Here is a 25,371-nt window from a genome sequence, read left to right as displayed (position 1 = left end):
TTTTAATGCTCTTTTCTCATTAATAGGAACCTGTAATTCCAGCAGTAATTTAAAGGCTTTCAGAGAGACCCTGAGTCTTCTCTTCAGGTTCACAGAACCCGCCGCCTTTTTGGGTAGAAGTTTTCTAGTCAGCTAGAGAGATCTCCCTAAGAGGATCTTTAGGCCTGAGTTGTGAAGCGTAATCCCCGCAAAACGCATTTATCATCACAGTTGGCACAAATGCAGGGTAAACGGGCTGTGTAAGAAAACGGACCTGACTGTAAACTGCTGAAGGTCCCTGACTCCTAACAGAACCACACACACCCCAAGTCCACACTCTTGCAGGGGTAGACATTTCTGGTTGTTTTGTTCTCTAGATAGTTACACACATAAAGACACCACTCAAAAGGAAACTTGAATAATTTATAATTTTGATGTAGTTTCTTAAAAGACCATGGAGAAAGAGTGGCATTTCTTCCGTTTCAGGTTTTGTCTGAGTTCAAACTAGTGCCTGTGTTGTTACAGAAAGCAGCAGTGTACCAGTGTCATTCTGGAGTACAGAGGGAGAAACCACAAAATAGTATAACTGAAAACATTAACATTCAGACACACTCCCTTCTGCTTTCTGGCTTAAAGCTGTGGATGATCCATGTTTTTTTTTTAATGTTAAATGTGTAACTCAGTATTACTGAAAAGGTTCCCACATTTTGAAGAGTAGTTATCACTGTTTGTTAGGTCACACAGCCATCAGAATTCTCCCACACCAAATGCATGTCAGTTGTGGAGAAAACATAGCAAAAAGAGCCGTACGCTCTTTACAGATACTGTCAAGAGTTAAACCTCCTCAGGTTCAACCTGTGATAAAAGACTAGTGCTTCCCACTACTTGCATGGGGGTTCACTATTTACAGTTTTCTTGAGAGTATCACAGGAAAATCACAACTACACCACTTTAGACCCTATGTGTAGCAGGTCACAACTTACCCTTATGTGTTTAGATGTGTATGAAATACCTGTATATGTTAGTGAAAGCTGTTTACTGTAACGGGGAAAACCAGATTCTTTGCATCTGGGCCCTCTACTGATTGTTAAAGGAGTTCCTGTCACCTGCTCTCCCCACCGCCCCGCATGCGTCTGTCCACTTGGCTAACTTTTAATATGTGTATTTTTACATTATGTAAATTCTTAACTGGCCTGTCTCATTTAGACTGTATACATCATATCTGACATTATTGTAACTACTGTGTGATCAGTAAGATTCCTATAAGAAATACTGCTTTTTAAAACAAAAAATAACATGCTGAGGGGTGACCTATATCCCATGTGAGTGGTCACTTTATTTATAGGATCTTTAAAACAAGTACATTTTTAATGAACTAAGTTGAATAAAGGCACAATTAAAAACTGTCATCAAAGCTCAGTTTAATGGGATCCGTATTTGAGACTTGGATCCCACACTGTTTGTACTTTCCAAAGCCAAGCGGGTCCTTCTATTTCCGAGGAGGGGCATCCAGACTGGTCCTCTCGTGCAGAGGGGGCACTCACATGGAGGAGCACCGCCCTCTGAGGGCCTCTGCCTTGTCAAGGGCACCCTCCACCTTGGCCAAGGCCCTGCCACCAGGTCTGGCCTTTACAAAGCCAAATCCTGTTGAGAACTCACGTGCCACGGGCTATGAGGATGGATGCGAACTGACCTACGTGTCTTGTGGGAATAAACACCCAACAACCTACTGCTGTAAACCACCCACCACCATAAGTATTAGGTATGTGTGTGTGGCGGAGAAAGTGTACCCTTGAGGGACCCAGTGGGGAGCTGCTGGCACCATGTACAAACACATTTCACTTCAGCACAAACACTTCAGCACTCAGACCAGACAAAAAGTGGCCAACCTCATCATCTAGGGAACTCTGAGCCCAGCTGCGGTTTAAGTAGGCACCTAAAAGTCTGTTGAAAAATACAAGGGAGTGACCTGAGAAACCTGCCTTCCCAGGCCAGCTGCTCAACAGAAGCGTTTGTGTCCCTTGTCCCATCTTCAGAGCTCCCCGTGGGTGCTGTATCCCCTCTCACTTCCCTGACATCACCAGAGCACATGCTCAGTATGTTGCCACCTCCCAAATCCAGAAGGGTGTGGTCTTAGGTGCCCTGGGAGTGATTATGTACATTGCCAAGTCAGTCACAGGGTGATGTGGGAGCTGGTGGCTTGTGTCACTGTGTCACCCCCCTCCACGGCAGGCCTGCTCCCTCCCTGGGAAAGAGCCACTTCAGGGTGGGGCCACATTCCCAAGGTATCTGAGATCCATTCATGCCAACTTTCATTTTTATGGAAACTCGTGCTGGAACATCTTTAACCCCAATCAGGAATTTACATCTTTGTTATTAACAGGAATACTTAAAAAAAAAAAAAAAACAAAACAAAACTTCGCCAGGTGTGGTGGCTCGTGTCTGTAATCCCAGCACTTTGGGAGGCTCAGGCGGGCGGATCACCTGAGGTCCGGAGTTCTAGACCAGCCTGACCAACATGGAGAAACCCAAGTCTCTACTAAAAAATACAAAATTAGCTGGGCGTGGTGGCGCATGCCTGTAATCCCAGCTACTGGGGAGGCTGAGGCAGGAGAATCGCTTGAACCAGGAAGGTTGGTGTGAGCCGAGATCGTGTCACCGCATTCCAGCCTGGGCAACAAGAGCGAAACTCCATCTGAAAAAAAAAAAAAACAAAACTTGGCGACTTGATAGAGAATCAATAGATTTAAAATCAGGTATCCCTTTTGTAAATCTGAGAGGGTAGAAAGGATGGAACCCCTAGTTTGGAGACAGACTGATTTGAAAAGGTGTGTGCTTCATATTCTGAGACAAAAACCTAGTGAAATCAGAGTCTTTTTTAAAATTTTTATTTTCAGTACATTAAATTTACTCATAAAAACATTCTAAAAATGTACAATTTGTCCTTTTTAACAAAGTATAATAAAACATAAAAACCCCAAAAACAGAATACTTGACATTTACAATTCAAAATCAAATTAGCGGAATATTAAATATTTACAAAACTATATCTTTTAAAAATATTTATAAAGTTACATGCAATTTTGTAGAATTGACAAAAGAATGGCTCAAAAATGGGAGAATTTTCCTTCATTCCTAAAAAGAAAATATGTCCAATAGAAGCTGTGAAGGTATCTTGAGTACACAAGGTGTCCAGTTTCAGTACCAAAGCCTTCTCTTTTTGTGCACGTAAGACTCATACATGTGATGAGGGCTTGTTAGAACGCACGTGAGGCCGCGGCGGATGGCCACTGCCCCCTTCCTTGGTGAACCAAGTGGAGCAATGTTAACCTTTGGCCTCAACCAGCACAGTATATGGTTTTCTAGAATATTGCGAGTGTTGAGTGTTGATTAAAGATGCTTTCATTCAGACCCTTGGGACTTTTCAACAAATTCGCCTCTTCAGAACCCATGGCTTTCAGTGCCACCTGACTCATTCTTTGGAAGTCACCTGCATCCTGGAAATGGCAGCCACCGCCGCTCAGGTCGCACAGAACTCTCCTCTGGGACAGCAGTCGAGCCAAGCAGGGAGACGGCTTTCCTCACAACCTTGAAGACCATCAGTCATCATGACGTACAACGAGCAAGGCATAAAACAGAACACTGGGAAGCAGGAAGAGTGACAAGAAAATGACAGACAGCAAGGAGGGTGCAACCCAGTTCCCATTCGGCAAGTGTCTAAAGCCCGGCTCAGCCTCTCTTCAGATGGGAGGCGTTCCAGCTGGGTGATGTTCAGGCAAAGTCACTGCCCTGCCCCACTACTGTGCCCCAAGACAGAGGCTGTGGTATAAAGTAACTGTGCTGACTTTGGGCAGTAAAGGACCTAGAATTCTAAGTACTGAATTAAAAATACAAAACCTTCTAACACTACTATATTTAGAAGCTGACTCCTGTAATCTTTTGGAGATGACAGATGATATTGGTTTTCAAAATACCCAATCACATGTATGCATTCAAGAAAATATTTTGTCTTTATTTTTATTACAAGTGCTAGCTCCCATTTCCTCAGTGTTCTTTAGCAATGAGTTTTATGTTAAACACTTCCAACTGTCAATATTACCATGAAATCAACATTAGAAAATAAGGTAGAAAATTGAGTGTTTTGCTTAAAAAATAAAAAGAAGGATTAAATAGCTGTTGTATCCCAACATCACGTTCTGCTTCCATCTCTACATTCCACTTTCCCCATTCTTGGAGATTAAAAAAGCAGGGCTAGAAACTTTAATATCTGACAGACTACAAAGGGCAACGACGTGGCACGTGGCCAGTGCCACACCTACCTGGTTGCCACAGCATTCTGAAACAGACCACAATTTCAGGAAAATGACTAAGTACTTGAAAGGGTCAGTATGTTCTGTGTTTTCAGATGAGGAAGTCTGATGAACACAAAACGCTCTTCAGGCGCACCGACCTTGGTTGCTTTCGGAGAGATGCGTCCGAGCTCACTGCTGGCAAATTCTCTCAAGTCCAAGTGTGCGGCTCCCTCAGGAAAGAGGCCTCACGGATGGGTGGTTCCATCTGCTCTGCACTGTGTAGTTTCTATTTACAGCTCACGATTCTCGACTTCGGACAGCCTCCCTGGAGATGTCACACACTGCCCATGCACGTTCAAGACGACTGGAAGCTCCGCAGAGACCTTCGCTGCCGGGAACACAGCCGTGACAATGTCGGAACTCATTCACCTCAACGCTGAATGGCAGGATTCAAGTTGAAAAGTTTCTGTTTTAATGTTTTGCTGGATTTAAGGTTAACCTCTAATACTTATCAAAATAGTTACATGGGTAACAACAGACGCTTTCATTCCCCTATACTGACCACTAAAACAAAAATTTAAATGTTTTTTCCTTTTGTTATGAGACGGTTTTCAACAATTTCAGTGTTGAAATAGGATTTATTTAAAATATTTCTTTGTTTAAAAAACCAAAAAATTTAAAAGTTTGGCTTTCAGCACATATCCAGGCCACCGTAATGGCCTTCAGAAATATTAAAATCGTAAACATCAATGAACACTCTAAGTCTTCCTTTAACGTAATATGAGAAGGTCCAGTCTAGTACTCTTTAAGGCAAAGTTGTGTCAGTTCTCATTATTTTGACATTTTGTAGTGTTTATAATTTAAGAGATCAACATAACATTCCCCTAAATAGCTGTTGTAATAAGCATCACCATTACTTCAACACTGTAATACTGTGTACCATGAGGAGAAGAGGTCTGTTAATTCTGCATTGCATAGAAATAAAATTGAACTAAAACAAAACTAAAAAATTCTACTAAAAGCCTGTCATAAAAAAAATGTAACAACTTTCTGCTTTAGTTTCTATGAAGTTAGGAACTGCTCTTAAAATTGAACCCTCACATCACAATGCCTCATTCTAGGGTATTCTTTTGATTTACATCAATTATTCATGAGGCTGATTGTCCCATTTTAAGAATAGTCTGAATATTGTAATTTTTTAAAAAAAATCCAACTGCAAAATCCCTGGCAAGATTTTACCAATCAGTATTTTAACATTGAAGACTTTAGCATTTTAGATAAGAGTATTATTTGAGCAGAAAATTCCCTTTAACCTTGAAGATTTAAGTCTGTAAATTTCTGACAAAAGGCTTTCATTTCCGTGGGTTGAAATTTAGAGATCGACGGTGAGGACTTTTATTACTACCTAACCAAAACCAGACTTGCACACATGTCGTAGCTCTCGGGTGTGTGGCCTCTTCCAGAGTCCTACCACTTCCCACTGTTTTCCAAGTAATTTTTAACGGAATTAACTATCAATACACAGCCTAATACAAAAGAAGTTGACAGGAGAAAATCCCCAATCTTTTGCTGATAAATGACAGGACTGTATCGTTGTTGAAATGTCTGTCTCAGGTGTGAATCCGCTAGCGATAAGCCTCGGGGTTGGAGGTTCTTGGGGAGCCCGTGGGAGATAAAGCAACTTGCAAACTCTGCTAAGGACGTGCAGCATCCTCACAGCCACTCACAGAGCCGCGCTGTCGCCGTGCCCCCTCGAGAGGTCATTTGTAGTGGAAGATAGGGCTCAAAGCCACTGACCGGCTGGGAAGAAAGATACTCTCAAAGCTTTGACGACTATGGATTCTCTGGGACTTGGACCCTTAGAAATTAAGTTGTTGCGAGTAAACTATCTCTATTTAATAATGTAGTTTAGATTTATTTGCAGAAAAAAATCAAAAACCTGAAACTGCTACAAGTGCTTGGAGGAGGGAAGGAAATACTAAAATCTCTGTTGTGTCCTAAGTCGAGTAGCCTGCTGGTGCTGACTCTTTAAATATGGATTATTGGAGTCTCTTGCACTGACTGTTCTCAGAGGAGTTTGGCTCCCAGAACTGCAGAGATTTACATCAGGGTACATTCTTCTGTAGTGCAATCCTTAAAAATCCCAGAGATTAGTGCTAATCACTTTAGGAACAGAACAAAACAAAGTCGACATTTTCCCTAGCCCAGGGGTGTCAGGAGTCCGGCGGGTGGAACTCCACTTGGAGAACTCCAAGCTCAGTTCTCGATTCAGACCACGTGTAGCTGCCCTGGAACTGACGTGTGAGCCTAGGAGGGCCAGTGTTGGCAATGCTCTTCGGCAGACATGGCGTCTCTGCACTGCAACCAAAAGTGTAGGTGGCTGATTTCAGCAGCCACGGAGATGCCCACTAGGCAAGTTCTGACACCAAGCTCCCATCTAGGGTTTTGGCAATAAATCGAGTTTGATGCACTTCTACGCTAGATTTTCTATCCAGTCTAGGAAAAGTAAAGCACCTTTGGATTAAAAAGATTAAGCTCAACAGCAACTAGACTTCTCAGTTTTGTATTTAATTTTCCTTATGTCTCCATGGCTTAATAATGTTCTGTTGCCAGAGAAAAATATCAATCTGTGGAGTCCAGACTTTCTGCTGGAGGGGCGTATTTCAACCTAAAAGTACCTAGAGAGAGGGGGAAAAAAGAGGTCAAATTTGAATGACTGTAGAATCACCACCAACCACCAATCTGTCCAGTCATTTCCAGAGCCACTGGGCAAGATTCTGGTGCTGGAAATCTAGGCCACCCGTCCTGACCGTTTCTACTCCCTTCCTGCCCCTGCAAAATGGGACCTAATTTTACGAGTTTATCAAATCCGACCGGGGTGAAATGACTCAGGAAAAGTTTGCAATCTTTTTCTTTGGGAGCTTCCTCTGGGAGTCAGGCTCTGCACACGTCAGGCGGGCTGCTCTAACACGCGTCCTTTCACTGGGTGAGGGCAGGTGAGCGCTGGCGAGTGCCCCGTGCCTCTGGAGGTGCAGCCAGCTTTATGAAGGGAGGCACAGACTCACCCAGGCCCGCGTGGCAGAGCACTTGTCAACCCACCTTGCCTGCAGACCTGCTGAGTCAGCAGATTTGTTTCTAAAAACTCTCCAGGTGGCCGTGATGTACAGGTAGGTCTGAGAACCACAGACCTAGTGCAACCCTTAGAAGCAACTGGAAGTCTGCAGAGATCAAGTGACTTTGGCAAGGTGGCACCGTGAGTTGTCAGAGTTGGGACCCACTTTCCCAGTCCCCAGTTTCCAAAACAGCAAGAAGAAATCTATTATAATAACTACACCAGACATCCACTGGGATTTGACTAAAGAAGACAAAAAAATAGTGGAGATAAAACAGGAGGGAACGGAAGATGCAGCATGGCTGAGGGGTGACAGCCCCCCACACCCACAGCCGCGCCGGCAGGAAAGGGCAGATGGGGCAGCGAGCCCCACCCCAGAGGGTCCGGACTGATGATGCACCACAGCCTGAGGGCCCCAGTGTAAGCCAGGGGGCAGCACTGAATCCCTCACACTTGCCTCTCCGGGCTCGAATCAGGACACGGCAGCCCAGGGAGGCCCTGTCCACACCGGCTAAGCACCTTCTAGAACCAGAGGCTGTCTGAAATCATCATGACCGTTTTCGACTCAACAGCAGCCCTTCTGGGGACCTCACAGCCTATCATGAAGATTTCCACGCGCTTTCAAAAAGCATTCGAAAAATTATTTGCTTTACAAAGAAGTAAGTTTACTCTTCATAAAAACCAAGCATTCGCGTGCACTGGTCCCGCGGGAGCCTGGTGGGCGCGGCCATGGTGCGCGCTTACCTGGCCGGTTGAAGTCCATGGACGGCTGTTTGCAGTCCTGGGCGCGGTGGCCAGTGGCCCCGCAGTTGTAGCAAGACAGGTTCCCGCTCTTTTTGTGACTGGAGCCATTGCTACTGCCCACCAGTCCTTGGGTCTGGTACACCCCTGCTGTCCCTGCCATGAAGCTCTGCATGGGTGGCACGGCAAACGTGGACTGCCCACTCAGGACAGGGTCTGGGGTCCCACTGCTGCTGTAGGGGGCGTGCACGACGGGGAAGGTGGAGCCACCGCCGTACTGCTGGGCGCTGACGTAGCCGCTGCTGCACATGGGACTGAAGGGCAAAAACGGGAAGGTGAACACGGACGGACCGGAGAACGGGTGCTGGAAGTAGTTGGCGTAGCTGACAGTCAGGCCACTCGAGCCGCAGCTGCCGCTGCAGCCACAGGACGTGCACACGATGCAGCCCGGCGGGGGCGGGGCGGGCTGCGGGGGTGCCGGGGGCTGCTGATGGTGGTGGTGGTGGTGGTGGTTCGGATTGGAGGCAGGAATGTTTCCTGTGGAGCCGCCACCGCCACTGCTGCTATAGAAACTGCTTTCAGGGACGGAGGACAGCGCAGGGCTGGAGCTGGGGGCTGGGCAGCTGGGCAACGTGGCCATGTTGGCAAAGGACGTGGAGGGGTGGCTGCTGGGAGAGGCAGTGTTGCTGTTTGCACAGAAGCCACCCTGCAGGGGGCCCACTGGCATACTGCTCATTGCAGAAAAGGCAACTTTGGTGTTGGCTGTGTACAGAGCAGTCCGGGGGTTTATTATTGCAGGGGGCACACTTATTTGCACATTATTAGGACAGGAAGTTTGCCCAGAAATGGCAGAATCAGCAGGAACAGATGACGACAGCAGCAGTTTGATGGGCGGACGGGCGGCGTGGAGGACTGTGCTGGGCATCCCTGTGGCGGCCGTGCTGGTCTCCACCACCAGGGCCGGTTGCTGTGCTGTCTTCAGCACCCTGTCCAGCGTGGACGCATGCACGACTTTGGTCCGGGGACCAAAGGAGACTGTGGGTGACATGGAGCTGCTCTCCGAAAGCCCAGAGAGAACCTGCACAGGCTGGTGGGGTGCGGACGTGGGCAGCACGTCCATCATGGCGCTGCCAAAGCTCTTGTCCACTTTCATGCTGCTTCTTGGTCCAGATCCTTTATTCCTTTCTTCTAGAGACAAAAGAGAGTGCACAGAAGACGAGAGGAGCTTCATGTCCGCGCTCCCTCTTTCCGGCTTGTGCACGGAATTCAGCATGCGGATGGGTGCGATGTGTGAGGCTGCGCTCAGCATCTGCGGGGGCAGGGGGTGGTGGCCTGATGGATTGGAGCTGGCCTCATTCTGCACAGGGAGAACCTGGGCCGTGGGTCTGGCGGAACTGGAAGTGAAGTGATTCAGTAGCATCACCGGCTTCTCCTTGTCAGAGCTCTCTAAGTGAATCTCCACACCTAGAGAGGGAAACAGAGTGGTCAGTGACATTCCACAGCTGGGCCAGGTGGAGCCAGCGCCGCGCACGTGCCCTTACGTCTGTCATTCTCCTCAGCGCTGTCAGAGCTCTCTTCCCGGGCCTGCACCCCCATGGGGCTGGAGGAGGAGCTGGAGTACTCCGAGGAACTGCCTTCCCGGGGCAGCTGGTGATGGGGCTGCTCCACTTCCACCCGCAGCTCTGCAGAAAAGGGACAGAGGAGCAGCCTTCAACTAGCGCCCCCGCAGGCTCAGCCCCACTCCGTGCCCCTGCATCGCACTGTCGGCAGGTGCTCCTTCCAGGGGCACGCAGGGCTCTGAGAGTCAGAAAACGAACACGCCGGCCCAGGCCACACGGTGACGGATGCAGCAGAGATTCAAATGGCAGCGATAATCAACACCCCCTCAGCCAGGGCCCTGCCTGCCCCCACCATCAACCCCAGAACAACGCCCTGTGTGGGGAACCCCCAGTGCACCACCAGGAACTATCACAGCACCACACTGCACCCCCTCACGAGGCCGGCCCAGTCACGGAGATCTTTTCACTCAAATCACCACTTAAAATCCATCCTGCCAGGTTTATTTTTTCTTTTCCTCCTGAGCTACTGCTCCTCCTATTTCTATTGTGGAGAAAACCGGGCTCCTCTTGTGAGACAACGGAGCAACCGCGCCAGGTATCCCACCCTTTCTGAGAGGGGAGGATGAAAACCAAATCGCTGAGACTGCGGGTTCCCCAAAGCAGGAAGGTCCTTGGAGAACCATGTCACTGATGGGTCAACAATAAAGGCACTGACTTAAAAGTGGCCTCTGGGCACCAGTCCTGGGGAGGGGGGCAGGCTACTCCCATCTCACTCCTGCTCACCCCCACGAGCTCACTCTCACTGTCGCAGTTTCTGGACCTGATCCTTTTGCCCAAGCAACTTCAGGGAGGTGACTGCCCTCTAGCTCCTAAGCCAACTGTCCCTTCGATTTTCTTATGGCAGAGACTATAATAGTTAATGGAAAATGAGTATAAAGATTTAAAAATGTAAAAATCAAATAGGTGTGATTCGAAATCTGATGATCAAAAGGAACACAAGGCCCTCTCTGTGTCTGTGTAACCCACCTGCCCGGCACACCGGCCCTCTCTGTGTCTGCGTAACCCACCTGCCCGGCACACTGGCCCTCTCTGTGTCTGCGTAACCCACCTGCCCGGCACACCGGCCGTCTCTGTGTCTGCGTAACCCACCTGTCCAGCACACCGGCCCTCTCTCTGTCTGCATAACCCACCTGTCCAGCACACCGGCCCTCTCTGTGTACGAGTAACCCATCTGCCTGGCACACCCTTGTTCACCTGCTGCGTGGCTGCCCCGCCCCGACTGCACGGGCCCGACGTGGCTGGTGGGGGGCACTCGAGCCACACCACTGCTGGTGACCAGCGACGGGGCCGAGGGGTTCAGGCACCGTCTCTCTGACTTCTCCCTGTGAAATAAGCACAGGAACAAGTGAGCACTGCCTCCCAGTGCTGCCTCACATGCGGCTTCAGACAGGTCTACTCCACACCACGGGGAAACTCCCCGCAGAGCATTAAGGCAAGGAAATCATTCTGATTGGTCAAATTTACTATAAAGGTCCTTTCCTGTCAAACCTAAGACATATTTGTAGAACTTTAAAAGCATGACTAGGCCGGGCGCAGTGGCTCAGGCCTGTAATCCCAGCACTTTGGGAGGCCCAGGCGGGCAGATCACCTGAGGTCCAGAGTTCGAGATCAGCCTGGCCAATATGGTAAAACCCCATCTCTACTAAAAATACAAAATATTAGCCGGGCGTGGTGGCAGGTATCTATAATCCCAGCTATTTGGGAGACTGAGGCATGAGAATCGCTTGAACCCGAGAGGCAGAGGTTGCAGTAAGCCGAGACTGCACCACTGCACTCCAGCCTGGGCACGACAGAGCGAGACTCCATATCAAAAAAATAAATAAGTAAATAAATAAAAGCTCTTCTAAGGACCGGAAAAGCAACAGAAACTAATCCAATCACTAGTATTTAGCACTGGAAGCCTCAGCACTCCATTTGGCAGATGAGAAACGGAAATAAACACAGGTTTCAAAACCCACTTCACACTCACTTTTCCAGCTCCAGCTGGGTCTTGAGCTTCTTCTTTGCCCCCATGGTGAGAGACTCAAATTTATTCAGATCTTCTTCAGTAAGGCTCAAAAACTTTCACAGAAAAAAACAAATTACAAAGTTATGGTGACATAAGTAGGACTCTGAGAACAAAGAACTTGGAGTTGAATTCAGTACATTTATTCTACCTCTGGAATATGCAAACAGAACCAGCTGAACTCAGCAATTACAGGCTGGGGAATCCTAGAACCCTTACTTGCTAAATGACTTGGTGTCAACGGTTCAACCCCGAGACGTGGTTCTGAGCAAGAGTGTCCCCAGCCCCTCCAGGGCACCTTCTGTGCAGGCCGTGTGGATGGGTGCACCACCTCACAGGCTGGCGGCTCTGCCAAAGGCGCCCACTTGCCCTCTGCTCTGTGAGTAGATACCAGCAGGTACTTGCTTTGGGGCAGGGGACTAAAGAAAACGTCTTGCATAAGTCACAGTTTGAAGCACCGTGGAGATGCGAGTTATGATAGCGTGCCACCCCCACCCTCCCCGGATGGCCCTATCACAGTGCAGTCCCTTCAGAACCCACCACCCTCTGCAGGATGGTCGTCTTTTTTTTTCCTTTACTTTTTTTGAGACAAAAATCTTGCTCTTATTTTGTTTGGGTTTTTTTTGTTGTTTTTGTTTTTTTTTTTTTTTTGAGATGGAGTCTCACTCTGTCGCCTAGGCTGGAGTGCAATGGTGTGATCTCGGCTCACTGCAACCCCCACCTCCCGGGTTCAAGCAATTCTCTGCCTCAGCCTCCCGAGTAGCTGGGATTACAGGCACCCACCATCACGCTCAGCTAATTTTTGTATTTTTAGTAGAGATGGAGTTTCACCATCTTGGCCAGGCTGGTCGTGAACTCCTGACCTCAGATGATCCATCTGCCTCGGCCTCCCAAAGTGCTGGGATTACAGGCGTGAGCCACCGCGCCTGGCCAGCGATGACAGCAACTTTGTCAGGTAGCAAGTGATCCAGAAAAGCAGATGACATCCATGCTGAATGGTTGTGTGGCTACTCCATTGTGTAGGCTGGTGCTACGCAAACACACCAGCCTCTAATTTTCATGTTATTTACTAACATGATTTGTGATTTAGGCCATCACAATGCAAACATAAGAACAAAACATTTAAAATTAATTATGAACAAGGTTAGTAAAATCTCTGCGTTTTAAGATTCACAAATCCTTGGCCAGGTGCGGTGGCTCATGCCTGTAATCCCAGCACTCTGGGAGACCGAGGTGGGCAGATCACGAGTCAGGAGTTCGAGACTAGCCTGGCCAATATAGGGAAACCCCAATTCTACTAAAAATACAAAATATTACCCAGGTGTGCTGGTGGACACCTGTAATCCCAGCTACTCAAGAGGCTGAGGCAGGAGAATCGCTTGAACCCGGGAGTCGGAGGTTGCAGGCAGCCGAGATCGTACCATTGCACTCCAGCCCGGGTGACAGTGCGAGACTCTCCAACTCAAAAAAAAAAAAAAAAATTCACAAATCCTAAACAAAGGGTATTACAAATATACTTAAAATTTGGATTTAACTATGTAGTAAAAGCTTGATTTCTAGGTTCAATTGTAGATTTTTCGAAATTTTTACATAGATAAAAGCCACCAAGCCGGTTTGCCCAGCAGAGGGAGTCCAGAGCTCAAATACCTTGTATGGGTTTAATCTAGTTTTATCATTGACATCAAGACTTAAGAAATTTCTGAATGTTTTTAACAGTGAAAAAATGTTCCTCATAAGAATTCTCTAGGTACAACTGCTTGGAAGACGTAAAATGCACCCATTCCTCTAGATCTGGCCCGCCGCAGTGACTGCGCCAGCTACGCCGAGAGATGTCTAAAAGGGGCACCGTGCCAGAGCTCAGGATTTCTGTCCACAGCAGGGCTCTGGGGAAGGACTGTCCCTCCCGTCAGAGCATCTAGTTTGTGAAGGTCTCGAAGCACCTAGACAAGCTGTTTGTTTACAACATGTCCTGTTTCTGTCTGGCTGCAGCTGCAGGCAGCCTCTGCAAAGCCCACCGTCCCCTTTAAGAACAGGCGCGGAGCCTCGGCCTCCCTACTTCCTCCACCTTGTGTTGGTTTTGGAAACTCAATTCCCCCAGGGAGGTCTTGAGAAAACAGCAATTCTGTACGGCCAGCCAGGCAACTGACATACCTTCTCCATGGAGAGCTGCTTAAAGACGGGGTAATACTTGTGCAAACGCAGTTTCCTAAGCCAGTCTAGAATCCCGTTCTGCTCCTGGGTCTGAGGGGTCTGCAGACTGGAAGGCATGAGGATGGCAGGCGATGTGTCCATCTGGGTCCGGTAGGCCAGGGCTGAGCCCGCGCTGCCCGCATGGGAGCAGTGGGGCAAGGGGGCAGCTGAGCCAGCTGGGTGCTGCCCATGGTGCTGGGCTCCGCTCTGCGAGGACGGGATACCAGCCACTCCACACACAGGCCTGTGGGACAGGGGCAGGAGGGACACAGAGAGATTGTGGCTTCCACAACCATAGACTCCACCACAGACCTCACTTCTAGGCCTTTCTGTGCCAGCCTCTGCCTCTTGGCCTGCCCTGTCGTCACAGGCCACCGTGAACTGCAAACACTGGTGTGCTATGACTGCCCTCCCTCCCCAACCACCTTTCTGCAGCTAAGATTTCTGTAGTGCATGCCTGTGTACATGTGTGTATACCGGCGGCTGTGCATATACACACACATGCCTCTGCCTGTGCTTGGGAGTATGCGTCTACTTCTGTGTACATATGTGTATTATGTATGTGCATGTATCTGTCCCCACCAGACTTCTGCTTTAGCTGCTAAGTTTCTGTTACTTGTATTTTTTAAAAACATGCTACTCCAATAAGTATTTCTGTTACTTCTAAGTCACAGAACGACACTGATAAATCATAAATCAAAACAGACTATCAAATCTTTAATGTTCAAATACAAGTTTTTTAGAAAAGTAAAACGTAGAAGGCTAGAAGGTATGACCAGCACTCCAGTCTGGCCTCGCTCCTTAACTGCAAAGTCACACCCGCTGACTGGGCGCTTACCCTACCCCGACACCAGGAGGATGCCAGTCTATTCCTCAAAACCTCGCGCCCAGACTACATCTCCACGAGACTCCCTATGGGGGTGCATGTGCAGCGGTCTGCGACGGCCCACCTCACTGTCAGCAAAGATGGGGGGCCTCTGTGTTGCCGGCATGCGACTGCAGCTACCCAGGGCCCGCAATGACAGGGGACGCTCCTCAGGAGCGTGACCCCATGCTTCTGGGAGCAGGCTTCTCACAGCCAGATTCTTGGAAATTCTGATTTTCTACGTCCGGGACGGGGCCCAGGACCTTGCACTGGGGAGGAGTCCCTGGGAATTCTGATTCCAGTGGCTTAGAGAACTCTTTTTTTGGAAATCGTAAATTGAATCTTCTCTACCCAATTCTTCTCAATATCATCCAAGACTCAACTTGAGCATGACTTAATTCTTGGAACAACTTTACACAGAACTCAAAGTAAACATTGTAAAATGCTTATTTGAACTGTGCTGGTTTACATAGAAGATTTCTCACCTTCCAGACACGCCCATCACGGTACCTACTTTAGAAAGGGAGGGGTTGCCAGGACCTATAAATTTAAAAATAAACACCATAAAAATGTATAGACAATAAAAATATTTGTTTTATTTTATTATTTTTTGAGACGGTGTTTTGCTCTTGTTGCCCAGGCTGGAGTGCAATGATGCGATCTCGGCTCACCGCAACCTCTGCCTCCCGGGTTCAAGTGAGTGTCCTGCCTCAGCCTACTGAGTAGCTGGGATTACAGGCACCCGCCACCAAGTCCGGCTAATTTTGTATTATTTTATTTTATTTTATTTTGGAGATGGAATCTTGCTCTGTCAACCATGCTACAGTGCAGTGGTGCAATCTCGGCTCACTGCAACCACCGCCTCCCAGGTTCAAGTGATTCTTCTGCCTCAGCCTCCCAAGTAGCGGGGACTGCAGGCACACATCACCACGCCTGGCTAATTTTTTTGTATTTTTAGTAGACATGGGGTTTCACCATATTGGCCAGGCTGGTCTTGAACTACTGACCTCGTGATTCACCCGCCTCAGCCTCCCAAAGTGTTGGGATTACAGGCGTGAGCCACCGCGCCCAGTCTGATTTTGTATTTTTAGTAGAGACAGGGTTTCTCCATGTTGGTCAGCCTGGTCTTGAACTCCCGACCTCAGGTGATCCGCCCGCCTCAGCCTCCCAAAGTGCTGGGATTACAAGCATGAGCCACTGCGCCCAGATGTTTTTTCCTTTTTTTTTAATTTTTATTTAATCATATTTTACAAACTCACTTGGACTTTGAAGCTGCTGGGGGGGAGAGGAAGTGCTGAGAAACCTCCTGACATGGTCATTTTTCAACACGTGAGAAGGTAATGAGGCCAGGTATCTAAAAGGCAAACAAGTGGTCTTATCAACATTAAAATGGCATTCCTGCTGACGAATTGAAAGAAATAAATTTAATTTTTAATCAAGAGAAATGTGTATTAGAGGAAAAAACCCAGAAGTGCCAGAGCCTCATATTCTTCCTGCTTTAATTCAACTGAGTTCTTGCCCAACTGCCACTGCTTCTTCAAGCCCTTCCCCTCCATGCTGTATTCATGGTCACCAAGGTCGACGACAGGAGTCATGCCCTCTGACATGAGATCAGCGCCACCCACCAGCCAGAAAGGGGCTTGGACATTGGTCCCCAGGGCCCCGGCAGCAGCACATTTACGGAACTGGTAGGCCGTGTTACTTCGTGTGCCACGTGAGCCAAGACACGATCGAGGGTCCAGAGAAACTGTTTAAGAGATGCCAATTTTATCTGGGAATCGTCTCAACCTTGGGCTACAGGATAGAAACAGCAGCCCAGGAGCATTTCACAGGACTGCCAAAGCCCACGACGTGGTGGGACCCACCCTGGGATTCCCTTCCTCACACACTCAGAACCACCCTTAGCTTACTGAGGGCTCCCAAATGGTCCAGAACTAATGGAAATCCCTGGAGGCAAAGTAGAGACCCAGGTCCAGGTGGCTGCGTGTCCTCCGGAGCTCCCTGGAGGACCATAGCATTGACCACAGGACCAGCCTGTCCTTGCCAGCTGTGGATGCGCCGGGTGCCTGGTAAGGGTCTCACCTCAGGCCTGAATCCAGATCCACGTGGTTTCGCTCCACATAAAATGCATCCGGACCAGCTAAGCAAGGAATGAGTTTCTCCAAGTTCTCTTCAGGGTAGAGCTGGGATAGCTGGAAGAGAGGACAAGGCAGAGGAGGTGTGTCCAGACCCATCCATCACCAGCAGAATTCCGCTACTGCAGGAAAACCTGGGGTAGGTGCTCCATGGTGCCGCCTGCTGGTCTGACAATGATTTACACCTCCCGTCAGAGCTATTCTGGGGCCCACATCCACATAGGGTGTAGAAAGTCACAAAAGAACATCGCTCTCACAGTTACATCAGGAAAAGCTTGACAATCTGCACAATCACAACGTTCCTTGAGCCCATCTGAGAGTTGCTGGGCCACTAAGTCAACTTAATTTCAAACGGGACCTGCCCCCACGAGAAGCCAGGGGACAAGGTCCCGGTGGCTGCCACACCAGCAGGTCCGGAGAGACAGGCTCTGATGGACACACTGCCACAGGCTGACATGGCCAACAGAAACACCGGAGCCCCAGGCGGGGCAAGTGGGCCCTTCTTTCCAAGTTCTTTTCCGCAGGAGGAGCCAAAGAGAGCCCCATCAGTGGCACCTGGGGACAGGGTACCAGGCCTAGGGCAATTCCCAGGACCACTCTCTGCATCTGAGGAAAAGCCCTTAAGACGTTGCAGGAGGGACAAAAATTGCTCCTGGCCCCAGAGCCCAAACCAAAGCTCCAGATTTTAGGAGTGGGGCAAGGGCAATACTTCCCTTCCTCTGCCACCAGTCACAAGAAGACCTGCTGCTCCTGGAAGAAGGGGAAAAGCAAAAGCGCTCTGGCGCTGGAGGAGGTCAGCTCCCGCCAGGGAGGGCAAGGCACTGAGGAAGTGCTGCCCCAAAGCCCAGGCACACAGGCCTGCCCAGGATCAGGCTGGGCGCGAGAGTGAAGGCCGTTGCCCCCACAAGCCCAGTACCAGGTCGCAAACAAGCAGCAGTGGTCTAGCCCCGAAAAGGGGCCAAGAGGGTAGAGAGTGCCCTGCTGTGTGCCACAGGCCTGCAGGGATGGCTGAAAGCTGGGAGTGAAGCAAAACGGCGGAGAAGACCCTCCAGACTCAGGCAGCAGCTGCCTCCACTGGAGAGGCCCTGCGGTAATGGAGGCAGCAAGAGAGCCCAGCGCCAGCTCCGTGGCCCAGACGGCCTCCAGGACCCCACTAAGGGCCCTGGCAGAAGAGGTGTTGACCCTTTCCAGGCATAAATATCGCTCTCCTCCAGCTCCACGGTCATCTAAACATGTCTGACATTCAGTCAACATTTGCAAGACATACCAAAAAAAAAAAAGGAATAAAGGGAGAAAAAAAACTATTGTCAAGAGATAAAGCAATCATTAGAACTAGATTCACAAATAACTCAGATGTGGGACCTACGTGACAGGGACTTTAAACAGCTATGATGGACGTACTAAAGGACCTAGTGAAAACGACAACATGCACGAACACACGGGAACTTTCAGCAGAGAGATGGAAACTTCATAAACACATCAAATGGAAAACCTAGGGGAAAAAACACAAAAGAAACCCCTGGCAGCAGAAATGAGGACTTGAGTACATGGACAGCTCCGCAGCAGCCTGGGCAGAACTGAGGGAATCGGCTGGCGCGGAAACGGGCATAGGAACCACCCAGAGGCACACACAGAAAAATGCACAAGCATGGGAGAGCGGTGGGGCGGCAGCACCAGGAATCTAAGGCTCGTGCTGCCAGAGCCCAGGAGAGGGGACGATGTGGCAGAAGAAATGCTTGAGGAGAAAATGGATACGAATTTTCCAAAATTAGGCCAGACGCAGTGGCTCACACTTGTAATCCCAGCACTCTGGGAGGCCGAGGTCAGGAGTTCAAGACCAGCCAGACCAATATGGTGAAACTCTGTCTCTACTAAAAATTAAAAAAAAAAAAAAATTAGCTGGGCGTGGTGGTGTGCACCTGTGATTCCAGCTACTCAGGAGACTAAGGCAGGAGAATTGCTTGAACCCGGGAGGTGGAGGTTGCAGTGAGCCGAGATCACACCACTGCACTCCAGTCTGGACAACAGAGTGAGACTCCATCTCAAAGAAAAAAAAAAAAAAACACTGAGACACAAGCCCAATGAGAGGTCGAAGTTCCAGCCGGCATGAGTGGAGCCCAGGGAAGCTGTGTTTAACAAAAGGGGAAACTACACGCAGAGGCGAGGAGATTTAGTATTTTAAACACTACAGAGGGAAAAGCAGATTCCCGGGGGGGGGGGGGTGTGTGTTACCCTCGAAGGCGTGGCACTGTTGTGTTCTTCAATGCCTGAGAGGCCAAAAAGATAAGTGTAATCAGACATCGTCCTCACTCCACGGTTCTCCTGCAGGAGGAGGCCTTGGCTTTATAATGAAAAGTAAGACTCTCTTTGGAGACATTTACATATGTTATCCCATTCACAAAGGTGACTGCCTGAGATGCATCACTTTGGCTGAGACGGCGGTTCACGCTACAGCACAGGCCAGTGGGCCCTAAACATGTGCGCAGTTACAACTGTGTGTATACATGCACATGGAGGCAAAGAGACATTTATTTAGTAGCGGAACTTTTTGTTCAATGGTATCTGCTGAGCCAGATTTTTTTTTTTTTTTTTTTTTTGAGACGGAGTCTCGCTCGGTCGCCCAGGCTGGAGTGCAGTGGCGCAATCTCGGCTCACTGCAAGCTCCGCCTCCCGGGTTCACGCCATTCTCCTGCCTCAGCCTCTCCGAGTAGCTGGGACTACAGGCGCCCACCACCACGCCCGGCTAATTTTTTGTATTTTTACTAGAGACGGGGTTTCACCCTGGTCTCGATCTCCTGACCTCGTGATCCGCCCGCCTCGGCCTCCCAAAGTGCTGGGATTACAAGCGTGAGCCACTGCGCCCGGCCTGAACCAGATATTTGTAAAGATAAACGTGGGAGGACCACTTGAGCCCCAGGAGGTCAAGGCTGCAGTGAGCTGTGATGGTACCACCACAACCCAGCCTGGGCAAGAGAGCAAGATGCAGTCTCTTAAAAATAAATAAATAAATAAATAAATAAATAAATAAATAAGTAAGTAAGTAAGTAAGTAAGTAAATAAATAAATAAATAAATAAATACAGATAAAGGTAGAACCAGGTGAAGTCTCTACCCACTCAGCCACCTGAGCGTGCCTCTCTCCTCCAGCCTTTGCCAAGAAAACCTGGGGGGCTGAAAAGCAACAAAAGAAACCCAACGTCCTCATCAGTCGCTCATGCGTGGCGCATCTCTCAGCCTCATCTCAGTCTCAACAACTGAAGGAGGGATCCGCGGGGTCACGGACCTGCGCTCTCAGCAGCGCTCCTGTCGGCAGCGGGCCTGGGACTCCACTGTGGCTGGGCAGGAGGCCCCGCCCTGCACACGCTCACTTGCTAGCTGAAGGGAGTGGCCTCTGAAATTACTCTGTGGTATCATCAGCCACTGGGGAATGTGATTCTTTCAATTTTTATAAGAGCCCTTGATTACCTTACCTTTGAAATAAATTCAGTCACTTCAGAGGAAGATTTGGTTACTGATGTTATTGAAGAATCAGACCATAAGACCTTAAAAACAAACAAACAAACAAACCTTAGAAACAGACACCACATACTTGGTTCCCAGTACACGTGTCCTGGTACAACTGGGGCACAGGTTCAGTCGGCAGCTGAGCCCGGTGGGCTGCGCTCCTGCTGTGGGAAGCACCTAAGCATCCCTTGACTTGTTACAGAAAGAACAGTCACAGAGCTCCAGGCCCTCTGAAGTTTAACTTGTTTTATGCAATTATTCAGATATCACCAAATTACTCCAGAGTGGGGTCTACAGCTGCCTCCTGTAAGTTCTAGAAAATCCCTGACAACTGCTTGTGTGTGCCCTGTTCAACTTTCTCAGGGGAACTCCTCTTTGTAGGTGAGCCTATGTGCCTCAGATGCAGGACCGACACATTCCCAGAGAGCAGCCCTTCCACCACAAGTAAGGGCCCGTGGTGCGCCCGCCCAGGTGCTGTGGGCACACAGTGAGCCCAGGCCCTGCTCTCGACACTGCAGAGCTGTGGGGGCAGTGTGAGTCCACTGACAGCAACAGGACAGGACGGTGATCACTAGGGCAGCAGAGGAGGGGTCTGGGGAAGAGGAGGGAAAAGAGCTTTCTGGAGGGGGTTCTGCAACGCCTGGTGTGCCCAGCCCTTGTGAGCATCAGCTTTCCTTCCCAGCATGCAGCAGTGGGCAGTGTCACTGCATGGCTCCACGGACGTCCATCTCCCCAGGCGCACACTAAGCTCCAGGGGGAAGGGGCGGTGTCTTTTTGCTCAGCTTTCCCCCGGCTATCACAATGGTCATCACATGAGGTGCTAACCAAAGCAGACTGAGGGGGAAGGAGAGTGTACTGTTTGCACATTAGAGGGAGTTTCTGCATGGAGAAGAGCTGGGGTTGACTTCTGAAAGGCAAATAAGAAGTTAGCTACAGGAATGAGATGGACAGAGGGGATGGCCTGAAATGACAGGGAGGAGGCCAGGTCAGGAAGGGACAAGCACCAAATGCAAATTGCACTCAAGTCCACAAGAACCCGGGGGGATTTCAAGTCGGCAAATAAAATGACCAAATACATTATGCAAAAGAAAACGTTGTATTAACACTGATTTAGAGCAAAGAGAGCTCACAGGCACCCAAACCACCTCTGCTCCCACGCCCACACCCACACCCACGGGCCTGCAGTCTAGTCCCCGAGGCATCCACCCTCCTGTCTGCTGAAACTGAGGCCAGTCTCGTCACATCACGCAGCAGTCACTCCTCGGTCTGTTTCATCACGCCCTCATAACACACAGGCCAGTCGAGGGAAGGGCCACCTCTTCTTCACCAGAACCCCAGTGCCTACCAGAATTCATCAAGGCAAGCAGCAACGTCCCTGGAACTAACGGCTGCAAGGCATGCACCTTGCCACCCAGAATCTTCCACACCTAAAATGAAAATGCTTGAGGCCAAGTGCGGTGGCTCACACCTGTAATGCCAGCACTTTGGGAGGCTGAGGTGGGTGGATCACCTGAGGTCGGGAGTTCGAGACCAGCCTGACCAACGTGCAGAAACCCCGTCGCTACTAAAAATACAAAATTGGCCGGGCATGGTGGCAGGTGCCTATAATCCTAGCTACTCAGGAAGCTGAGGCAGGAGAACTGCTTGAACCCGGGAGGTGGAGGTTGCAGTCAGCCGAGATCGCACCATTGCACTCCAGCCTGGGCAACAAGAGCGAAACTCCATCCAAAAAAAGAAAAGAAAAGAAAAGAAAATGTTTGCCGGGCGCGGTGGCTCAAGCCTGTAATCCCAGCACTTTGGGAGGCCGAGGCGGGCGGATCACGAGGTCAGGAGGTCGAGACCATCCTGGCTAACACGATGAAACCCCGTCTCTACTAAAAATACAAAAAATTAGCCAGGTGTGTTGGCGGGTGCCTGTAGTCCCAGCTACTTGGGAGGCTGAGGCAAGAGAATGGCGTGAACCCGGGAGGCGGAGCTTGCAGTGAGCTGAGATCGCGCCACTGCACTCCAGCCTGGGGGACAGAGCAAGACTCCGTCTCAAAAAAAAAAAAAAAAAAGAAAATCTTTGAGTTACTTCTCTGACTTAAGTATTAAAATCTTTCAACACCAAAAATCTTGGGGAGAGGTTCCTAAGCTGCTCCCCACACAGAACTCCAAGAACACCGCCAACAACAGGCACAAACCCCTGCCGTGAAGATGGCTGGCCCCCGCGCTGCTGACAGCATCTCTCTTTCAAGGTAAAGTGTGCCATAGAAAACATCTCCTCTGCACAGCTCTCACACCTGCCTCTAGGCTGAATCTTTCCTACTGCGCCCTAACCCAGGAAAGATGTGAAATCCAACACCCCAGCTATAAAACGTGGTGTGGACAGACCATCTTATGTTGAAACAGACCACCTGCTTTTCCAACAGTTATGCACTTTAATTACGCAGGACTCTTCTACTTTGTATTCGGATACATTTTTCTCTGACTTGCAGGTGCAGCTCACATTCCTCCCTAAGGCTGTCAGAAAGTGAGCACTGGAAACAGAGATCGCACAGCCAGGCGGAGACCAGCCCATGTTGCTCTGCAGGTGATGCTGGCTGATGGCTAAGCTGCAGCAGCCGTGATCCAGACCCAGCCGAGCCTTCTACCTCACCTGCCCACTTGCCCCAGAGCGCCAGGAGGGGAACCGGCCGTTGGAGGGGCGTGGGGGGCGGGAAGAGCATCCTCTTGTCATACCTGCCTGACCTGTACTATGGGGACACGTGTCCAACCAAACTCGCAAGCATCCACAACCAGCTACCCCATTACTTTACATTTCACCAAGAAAAAGTGCTGCCAATTAGATTCTGGCACAGCATTTTCTATCACGTCCCTGAAAAGCTACTTAGCCTTAACTGTACAAATTTTAAAACATCTTAATCATACCCTAAAGCCAAATGTGCACACAGCCCACGCATGCTCAGGACGTCTTCACAGGCAGAGTCTAGTTCCTCCGGCTCACTGTGGACTGTCTCTGAACATCAGTGTTTTTCCACACAGCCTCCCCCTCCGGAGCCACGGGAGCCATGTGGCCTCACTCTGCACAAGAAAAGGCTCAGCCAGGCACCTCTGGGGGCAGGGCCCAGCCACACCCCTGAGGGGACTGGCAGCCCAGGACCCCCCAGGCCTTTGGAGACCCCTGAGGAGAGCCAAGGCCCAGCACAGAGACAGACAAAGCCAGTAAGGAGAACACAGCAGCCGAGGGAAGGCACGGACTCTAAGAAAACTAAAAAATTCTCATTAATACTCTTACTAAGCTAAGAGAAGAAGGCATATCCGAGAACAGGATGCTATGAAAAAAGAACTGTCAGAGCTCAAGAGTTCTCTGAAATGAAAACCAGGCCAGTAGGAATGAAACGCTCAACTAAAAGCAGGAAGACGAGGCAGCGGTCTACAGAGCAGAGCAAAAACCCTGCAGGACGCGGGCTCGCATGCACGCCAGAGGAGCTCCAGCCAACGGGGGAAGATGTGGGGGAAGGAGCAGCTTTCTAAGTCCCTGTCAGTCAGCAAACAAACACAAACAGCTCCAGTGTAAATGGTGCTGGATACTGGGTGAGACATGAAGACACCCAGAATCTCCACTTGGCTCCGCCAGGGCACACCTTCTGCAGCCACACTCATCACCACAGGCCCCCAACCTTGGGGGGCAGGGTCTACCTAGTGCCTGCTGCTCTGGCAATGCCTGAGGAATCACTGGGCCCTATGCTGTGCACATGTACACGTGATAAACTCAGGGAAACCACAATTGCCAGGACTCCTTCTTTGCTAATAGCGACTGACAGCATACTCGGAGCAGTCAGTGGTGCTCGGGGTACGAACTTTTTTTTTTTTGAGACAGAGTTTTGCTCTGTCGCCCAGGCTGGAGCGCAGTGGCGCGGTCTCAGCTCACTGCAACCAACCTCTGCCTCTCGGGTTTAAGCGATCCTTGTGCCTCAGCCACCCAAGTGAAAAAATAAACTTTCAAAGAAAAGGTAACACTAAAATAATGTCTGGGTGACTTTAAACGATGGTTTAGTAAGAGTTGTTTATTAGTATTGTTTTATCATTTTTTTTCTTTTTTGAGACAAGGTCTCTCACTGTCACCCAAGTTGGAGTGCAGTGGCATGATCTTGGCTCACTGCAGCCTTGACCTCCCAGGCCCAAGTGATCCTCCCACCTCAGCCCCCTCAGTAGCTGGGAATATAGGTGAGTGCCACAATGACCAACTACTTTTTGTATTTTTTTGTAGTGATGGGGTTTCACCATGTCACCCAGGCTGGCTCAAGTGATCCGTCTGCCTCAGCCTCCCACAGTGCTGGGATTACAGGCGTGAGCCACTGCACCTGGCCTCTATGATTTTTCTTTTTTTTTTTTTAAGAGACGGGTCTCACTGTGTTGCCCAGGCTGGTCGCAGTCTCCTGGCCTCCAGGTGATGCTCCTGCCTCAGCTGCCTACATGCTGACTTTATATCAAAAAGGTTCCATCATTTGCTTCCTGCATATTGATTTGATTTCCTCAGCAACTAGGAACTAGCAATTACAATTTCAGCAAACTCAAAACCAACTCCATAGAAAACAAAGTTGAACTCATCTTAATCCAGTTACTTATATCTTCCTATAAAACAGTAACCTTTTTGTATCCTGGAAAACAACGACACATAAAAATTAAAACAAGAAACAAGGTTGAGAAAATCAATGGGACAGGGAGAAGTTATTTATTTCTCCCTGAATAAGTAAAAGTTTTTAGAAAAAAATGTTTCTTTGAATCTTGCCATACTGTCAGCAACAGACTGTTCCACCTCACCGAAGTATAGCAGACATTCCTACAAATGCTGGTTTATTGCTCTGGTCACAGTATAATTGCTATTTATTTCCACTTACAAAGAACAATTTATTTAAATAACAATTTGATTTTCATTAGTCAAGGT

General features: G+C 49.2%; 1 protein-coding gene across 2 annotated transcripts in view; it reads right to left on the bottom strand.

Annotated features, from left to right (window-relative positions):
* Positions 1–2,851: 2,851 nt before the first annotated feature.
* Positions 2,852–25,371, bottom strand: part of ZCCHC14 (zinc finger CCHC-type containing 14) — an 89,823-nt gene continuing 67,303 nt past the window's right edge. The window contains exons 4-13 of one of the 2 annotated variants that reach the window (XM_032156250.2): positions 20,408–20,479; positions 16,886–16,995; positions 16,063–16,157; positions 15,289–15,343; positions 13,900–14,182; positions 11,713–11,804; positions 10,938–11,065; positions 9,666–9,806; positions 8,128–9,588; positions 2,852–6,949 (exon numbers count right to left, since the gene is read on the bottom strand). In XM_032156250.2, coding sequence (XP_032012141.1) covers positions 6,894–6,949; positions 8,128–9,588; positions 9,666–9,806; positions 10,938–11,065; positions 11,713–11,804; positions 13,900–14,182; positions 15,289–15,343; positions 16,063–16,157; positions 16,886–16,995; positions 20,408–20,479 — 2,493 coding nt within the window. In that variant the 3' untranslated portion in view covers positions 2,852–6,893. Of the gene's footprint in view, positions 6,950–8,017; positions 9,589–9,665; positions 9,807–10,937; positions 11,066–11,712; positions 11,805–13,899; positions 14,183–15,288; positions 15,344–16,062; positions 16,158–16,885; positions 16,996–20,407; positions 20,480–25,371 lie in introns of those variants that run through there. The other variant, XM_032156248.2, reaches the window with a different exon arrangement.

Source organism: Hylobates moloch, unplaced genomic scaffold (assembly GCF_009828535.3).
Source record: "Hylobates moloch isolate HMO894 unplaced genomic scaffold, HMol_V3 SCAFFOLD_6, whole genome shotgun sequence".
In the NCBI taxonomy this organism is placed as follows: domain Eukaryota; kingdom Metazoa; phylum Chordata; class Mammalia; order Primates; family Hylobatidae; genus Hylobates; species Hylobates moloch.
Note: the sequence above shows the minus strand (reverse complement) of the source record. Positions and strands in the feature narration are given on the sequence as shown.